General features: G+C 48.4%; 1 protein-coding gene across 1 annotated transcript; it reads left to right on the forward strand.

Annotated features, from left to right (window-relative positions):
- Positions 1–1,244: 1,244 nt before the first annotated feature.
- LOC144508361 (dehydrogenase/reductase SDR family member 4-like) lies at positions 1,245–3,425 on the forward strand. The gene has a single exon (XM_078236213.1). The coding sequence runs from the start codon at positions 1,386–1,388 to the stop codon at positions 2,151–2,153; it is 768 nt and encodes a 255-aa protein (XP_078092339.1). The 5' UTR covers positions 1,245–1,385; the 3' UTR covers positions 2,154–3,425.
- The last annotated feature ends 4,497 nt before the right edge of the window (positions 3,426–7,922 follow it).

The raw sequence follows: 7,922 nt of genomic DNA on the forward strand, positions 1-7,922 counted from the left end.
GGGTTGGGAAGTTCAGGATCCAATTGCGGAGGAAGGAGCCAAGCTCCAAGCCACGGAGTTTGGAGATGAGTTTTGTGGGAATAATGGTGTTGAAGGCTGAGCTGCAGTCAATAAATAGGAGTCTGACATAGGTGTCCTTGTTATCTAGAGTGTGGCCACTAGGGGAGTTTCACAGTAACTTCATTGCAGTGTTAATGTAAACCTACTTGTGACACGGGGCGGCACGGTAACACAGTGGTTAGCACTGCTGCTTCACAGCTCCAGGGTCCAGGCTTCGATTCCCAGCTCGGGTCACTATCTGTTTGCACATTCTCCTCGTGTCTGCGTGGGTTTCCTCCGGGTGCTCCGGTTTCCTCCCACAGTCCAAAGATATGCGGGTTAGGTTGATTGGCCAGGTTAAAAATTGCCCCTTAGTGTCCTGAGATGCGTAGGTTAGAGGGATTAGCGGGTAAATATGTGGGGGTAAGGCCTGGGTGGGATTGTGGGTCGGTGCAGACTCGATGGGCCGAATGGCCTCCTTCTGCACTGTAGGGTTTCTATGACACTAATAAATAAGCTTTAAGTGCGAACTGGCACTTATTGACCCTCCAATAGATGGGGATGTGATCCTTAAAATTAACAAGGGGGAGATCATTTGAAATGAGTAAATGTTGGAAATACTTTGCTGCCTCTGCTGGCAGAAAAAAACAGAATAAACATTTCAAACTTCTCGCAACTGCGGTGTTTTGCTTTTCGTCCTTTTTTTGCAGGCCATCTTACTTCAGTCTTTTTAAGTATCATTTCTGTTGGTATTTTTACTGTCAACCAGGAGCAGGAGACGCCGGCTGACGGTTATGCTAATGTGCTGACCGTTATGCTAATAAGATGACCGTTACACAAATTATCATGCTAATGAGGTGAGCGCTATGCTAATAAATGGGCGGTTACGCTAATGACTACGCTGGGGAATGGGCGGGGTTTTCTCACTCGCAGGCCTGATTGGCGACGCGGCCGGCCAATAGTAACGCGACTTGCTGATTGACTGACGTGAGAGGGCGGGGCGGGGCGAGATAGACCGATCGCCGCGCCGCAATCTGACCAGGGAACGCTGGCCCCGCCTCCGCCGGGCATTGATTGGCCGCGAGGCGGTCGATTCTCGAGCGGGGGGGGCGGGGTGGGGAGACGCTCACATCCAAATGGCCAACGTCGCGGGGCCGTCACTCGGGCCGGTCTTCGATTGGCAGAGCTGTAACCCCGCCCCTCTTGGGACACGTGACCCGGAACGAGCGCGTTCAGAGTCCACTGCCCTGGCCATTTTTCTTCTTGGAAGCAAAGATTTCGTTTCTAACTCTATAGATGTTAAGGGCTCCCTGCACCGTCTGTTGTCTATCCAATTTCCTGGCATCATGTTGAGTGGCAAAGTGTTGAGTGGCAAAGTGGCCGTGGTCACTGCCTCCACCCAGGGTATTGGTCTGGCCATCGCCCGGCGCCTGGCTCAGGACGGTGCCCAAGTTATGATCAGCAGCCGCAAGCAGGCCAGCGTGGACAAGGCCCTGGAGCAGCTGCGTGCAGAGGGTCTGGGTGTCGTGGGCACTGTCTGCCACGTGGGCAAGAGGGAGGACCGGGAGGCGCTGGTCAGTGAGACCTTGAGGCGTCACGGAGCCATCGACATCCTGGTCTCCAATGCGGCGGCCAATCCATTCGCCGGGAGGACGTTGGACTGCCCGGAGGAGGCGTGGGACAAAATTTTCGAGATCAACGTCAAGGGGGCTTTCCTCCTAACCAAGCTGGTGGCGCCACACATGGAGCGACAGGGTGGGGGCTCCATTGTGCTGGTGGGCTCTGCCGCCGGCTACCAGCCCTTCCCCGCAATCGGGCCCTACAGTGTCAGCAAGACAGCGCTGTTGGGCCTAACCAAGGTGTTAGCTAATGAGCTGGCCCCTGCCAACATCCGGGTCAACTGCCTTGCCCCAGGTGTCATCAAGACCAAGTTCAGCTCTGCCCTTTGGTCGGACGACAGCATGCGTCAGCGGTTCGAGGAGACCATCGCCATGCGTCGGATCGGTGAACCAGAGGAGTGTGCCGGCACTGTCTCTTTCCTCTGCTCACAGGATGCAGCCTACATCACTGGAGAGACTATCGTCGTGGCTGGAGGTTTACACTGTCGACTCTGAGTCAGGGTTCCGTCTGTGACATTTTCCACGATTTCCAAATCTTGCTTCTCACCTCTGTAATCTTCTGACCGTCCGTGCACCAACTGTCATCTATGTCTTTTTGCCCTGGCTTCTTACATATTTGTCACTCCTTCACTCAACGCTATCAACTTAACCTACTGCGATCCTCTGTTCTCTCTGCGTTTGCTAACCCTTGCACTTGATTCACCCTCCATTGATTGATGGTTGTGCCTTTCACTGCCTCAGCTCTAATAATTACAATTCCTGAGCTTCCGTCCTGACTCGGTCCTCCGATAAGATACTCATTAATACCTCCTCCTTTAATCAAAATGTGATAATATCGTTTTATGAGCATCACTGTCAAATGCGACCTGATTTTTCTTTCCTTTGAAGCTTTATTTGAAATTTTACTTACATTAATGGCACTATGTACACGTGATGTGTGACCCCCATCTTACAACAGATACCTAACCTTTAATGTCTTCTGAAGTGGCCCGTAAATCCATTGCATCACATTTCCAAATTATTGTGGTTGTTCTGAAATGTAGGGAATTTTGGAAAATCATAAAAACCACATTGTTATCTCTACAGCTACCTATTCAAACCATAATCTGTCGAGCATCAGGTTCTGGGAATTCCATAACTCCCAATATAATTGTTGGCCACATTCAACTGAAACTGTAAATAAAATATGCTGAAGCCTTCTTTCCTCTGATCAAAAATTTGAGAAGGCATTGAATGGGGAATTTTTTCCAATAAAGTATTTTCACCTTCAGATATGTCACCAGCACGGTGGCACAGTGGTTAGTACTGCTGCCTCACAGCGCCAGGGACCTGGGTTCGATTCCCTGCTCGGGTCACTGTCTGTGTGGAGTTTGCACATTCTCCCCGTGTCTGCGTAGGTTTCCTCCGGGTGCTCCGGTTTCCTCCCACAGTCCAAAGATGTGTGCGTTAATTGGATTGGCCATGCTAAATTGACCCTACTGTAGGGGATTAGCAGGATAAATATGTGGGCTTACAGGAATAGGGCCTGGGTGGGGTTGTTGTCGGTTGCAGGCTTGTTGGGCTGAATGGCCTCTGCACTGTAGGGATTCTATGATTGTACAAATGTATATTGTCAATGAAAGTATACTGGTTAGATATCTTGGAATGAATGTTTCAGATAGAAAATACAAACAATCTTCTTAATGTATTTGATTATACAAATTGGTATAAGCTGCTTCTTTGCATGTATTATTGTGTTGGTAATACAAGGACTCCAATTCATATTAATGATTGTTCCTCCACTGAGTGGCCATATTGCCAATAACATTGGAAGATCTTTTCCTGATGAAAGGTCAGCAACCTGAAACATTGATTGTTTCTCCCCTCACCAATGCAGTCTGACTGACTGAGTATTTCCAGCATATTGTTTTTGTTTAAGAACTCGCTCCTGTTGCCTTCTTTTATCTCAATTTCTATTGGGGCTTTCTAATGCCAGTCAGCGCAGACTACCCCTTCCTTGCTGCTTGACATCATGTCTGCTGGGTGACCATTATGTAGATGAGGTGACCGAAAGGCGAATGAGACACTTGTGTGTTCTGAGACATTGGAATGGATGAGGCATCATTTCTCTCAGCACTGATTGAAATGGCCAATAAGGACACACCATTAGGGCTTGACATCAGGCAAATGATGGGATATGTCTGCTCCAGCCAATGGGGAGCAGTGCTGCAGTGATGGGAAGGAAATCATAGAATCCCTTCAGTGCAGAAAGAGGCCATTTGGTCCATCGAGCCTGCACCATCAACATTTCCGCCCAAGCCTTCTACCCCTAACCCAACATATTTACCCTGCTAATCTCCCTGACACTAAGGGGCAGTTTAGCACGGTCAATCAACCTGACCTGCACATCTTTCAGACTGTGGGAGGAAATCGGAGCACCTGGAAGAAATCCACGCAAACACAGGGAGAACGTGCAAATTCCACACAGTCAGTGACCCAAGGCCAGAATTGAACCAGAGTCCCTGGCGCTGTGAGGCAGCAGTGCAAACTATTGTGCTAACCATGCTGTGAGCTGGGAAAAGGTAACACTTTACTGAGTGTGGGTTTTGCAAACGTCTTCGGTCTTCATTCTGTTCTGAATCAATTCTGCCCAATTTTCCGGACCAGTCGACCTGCTGCAATCCACCCAATGGGGACAGAGCTCCTACCTTCTCTGGGCACTGATTGACCATGGCATCAGTCAGGTTCTGTCACATAATGACGGGTGACAGGGTCAGGAGCCATCCTGTTGCTGCCTCTTGTTTGGCCGCTTGGCCACGTGGAGGGGCATGCCTTTGTGTGAGCATTGTGCACTGAATTGCTGAGCTGTGAGCCCACCCCTTGCATGTGACAGAGATGGAGTGGGCCTGGCACCATCCAGCTCGAAGTGTCGAGTGGCCATGTTAAGGAGATGAACTCAGAAGAAGCATTCAACACTCCAGCCTGATTCAATCGACAGTTGATTGAATTACACCAGCAGGGAGAAGCCACTGGGGCTGGCCATGTGCTACTCCACCAAACAAAGAAAATCAGTCATTCTTATACAGTTACTCAACCCACCCTGGACACACAATCCAATCATATCGGTTACAGATTATATACATTACATATAGATCCAATAATGTTAATCACTGGGCATCATGAAAGATAGGTGTCCTCTTTCATGTTGCTGAGCCCCTCCCCCATCAACTGTCCTTGGTTTTTTGATTTGATTTATTATTGCCACATGCATTGGTATACAGTGAAAAGTATTGTTTCTTGTGCTGTACAGATAAAGCATACTGTTCAAAGGGCAGAAGGAAAGGGGAGGGTGCAGAATATAGTGTTACAGTCACAGTTAGGGTGTAGAGAAAGATCAGCGCAATATATGATTTGACCATTCAAAAGGCTGATGGCATTTGGGAAGAAGCTGTTCTTGAGTCGGTTGGTATGTGATCTCAGACTTTTGTATCTTTTTCCCGTGAAAACAATCCTAGTTTATTTAACCTTTCCTCATAGCCAATACCCTCAAGACTAGGCAACATCCTGATGAACCTTCTTGGCACTCCCTCCAAAGTTTCCATGTCCTTCCGATATTGTGGCGACCAGAACTGCACGGTATGGTGGCTCAGTGGCTAGCACTGCTGCCTCACAGTGCCAGGGGCCGGGTTCGATTCCCGGCTTGGGTCACTGTCTGTGCGGAGTTTGCACATTCTCCCCGTGTCTGCTTGGGTGGATTTCCTCCGGGTGCACCAGTATCCTCCCATAGTCCAAAGGTGTGCGGGTTAGGTGGATTGGCCATGTTAAATTGCCCCTTTGTGTCGAGGGATAGCTAGGGTAAATGCATGGGGTTAAGGGGACAGGGCCTGGGTGGGATTGGGGTTGATGCAGACTCGATGGGTCGAATGGCCTCCTTCTGCACTGTAGGATTCTGTGATTCTAATACTCCAAATGCCGGACTCCATGATGGGGCAAATGCCCTTCTGTGCTGTAATGGTTCTGTGAACAGGTTAAAACTAAGTCATTGAATATATTCCAGGGCATGTTAGATCAACAAGGGAGTAAAAGGTTGTGACGGCATACAAAGGGAGTTGAGGCCACATTCAGATTAGCCATGATCTTATCAAATGGTGGAGCACACTTGAGGGGCCAAACAGTCTCCTCCCACTCCCAACTCCTGTGTTCTTGGGCTTTGTAAATCTGGTGCAGAGTGTGCAAAAAGACTGCAATTATCCTCAAATTGAAGATCCGATATATCCACAGTGGTCAGTTTAGTTTTGGCCTGATGACAACTGAAGTGAAAGAGATATATATAGATGGTATGTAGTACACACCAGAGGTCAGTTGATTTTCGATAAAGTAGTTTTTTAAAAAAATCATTTTCTGGGTTGTGGGCGTCACTGGCTGGGCCCAACATTTATTGCCCACCCCAAGTTGTCCTTCAGAAAGTGGTGATGAGCTGCCTGCTTGAACTGCTGCAGTCCCCAAGGTGTATGTACACCCGCAGTGCTATTAGGGAGGGAATTCCAGTATCTTGCCCCACTGATAGTGAAGGAACAGCGATATACTTCCAAGTCAGGAGGGGAACCTCCAGGTGGTAGTGTTCCCAGGTATCTGCTGCTCTTGTCCTTCTTTGGTAATGATCATGGGTTTGGAAGATGCTGCCTAAGGAGCTTTGGTTAGTTCCTGCAGTGCATCTTCTAGGTGGTACATGCCGCTGTCACTGTACATTGGTAGTGGAGGGAGTGAATGTTTGTGGAAGGGGCAGCAATCAACCGGACTGCTTTGTCCTCAACAGTGTTGAGTTTCTTGAATGTGGTCGGAGCTCCACTCATCCAGGCAAGTGGAGAGTATTCCATTAACTCCTGACCTGTGTCTTGTAAACGGTGGACAGGTTTTTAGGAGTCAGGAGGTGAGACCACAACATCACAACCACCACATCTTCCTTTGTGCTAAGAATGACTTCCACCAGCAGAGAGTTCCCCCCAATTCCCATTGACTCCAGTTTTGTTGGGCTCCTTGATGCCATATTCAGTCAAATGCTGCCTTGATGTCAAGGGCTGTCATTCTCACCTCACCTCTGGAATTCAGCCTTTGTCCTGCTCTAGTATTTATATGGCTCGTCCAGTTCAATTTCTGGTCAATGGTCACCCCCAGGTTGTTGATAACGGGGGATTCAGTGATGGTAATGCCATTGAATGTCAAGAGGCAATGATTAGATCCTTGCTGAAGATGATCATTACCTGGCACTTGGGTGACATAAATGTTACTTGCCACTTGTCAGCCCAAGTCTGAATATTGTCCAGGTCTTGCTGCATTTGTACATGAACGTCCTCAGTATCTGTGGAGTCGCGAATGGTGCTGAATATTGTGCAGTCATCTGCGAACATTGCCACTGCTGACTTTAGGATGGAGGGAAGGTCGTTGATGAAGATGGTTGGGGCTAGGACGCTAACCTGAGGAACTCGTGCAAAGATGTCCTGGCGCTGAAATGATTGACCTCCAACCACCAGAACCATCTTCCTTTGTGCTAAGAATGACTTCCACCAACGCAGAGCTCCCCCCGATTCCCATTGACTTCAGTTTTGCTGGGCTCCTTGATGTCATATTCGGTCAAATGCTGCCTTGAATCAAGGGCTGTCACTCACACCTCACCTCTGGCATTCAGCTCTTTTGAGCCGTTTGAACCAAGGCTGTAATAAGGTCAGGAGCTGAGTGACCCTGGCAGAACCTAAACTGAGCATCAGTCAGCAGGTTATTGCTGAGTACATACCACTTGATAGCACTGTTGGTGACCCCTTCTGTCATTTTGCTGATGATCGATATTAGACTGATGGGGCAGTAATTGGCCAAGTTGGATTTGACCTATTTCTCGTGTACAGGACATACCTGAGCAATTTTTCACCTTGCTGGGGAGATGCCAGGGTTATAGTTGTACTGGAAAAGCTTAGGTTGTGATGTAGAAGGTTCTGGAGCACAAGTCTTCAGGACAATCGCTCGAATATTTTCAGGGCCCAGAAACTTTGCAGTATCCTGTGTCTTCAACCATTACTTGATATCACGTGGAGTGAATCGAATTGGCTGAAGACTGACATCTGTGATGCTGGGAATCCTGTGAACAAAGCAGATTTGGTCCATTTAACATCAATCTATAGGTGGCACTGGTGGCTTCAAAAAGGCTTCTCATGTCATGATCAGTATATTGTTAGATCTACCCATCATACGTCCATTACCATACATTTGTCTTTGGGCATCAGCCTTGAATTG

This window comes from Mustelus asterias, chromosome 20 (genome assembly GCF_964213995.1).
Source record: "Mustelus asterias chromosome 20, sMusAst1.hap1.1, whole genome shotgun sequence".
NCBI classification, from domain to species: domain Eukaryota; kingdom Metazoa; phylum Chordata; class Chondrichthyes; order Carcharhiniformes; family Triakidae; genus Mustelus; species Mustelus asterias.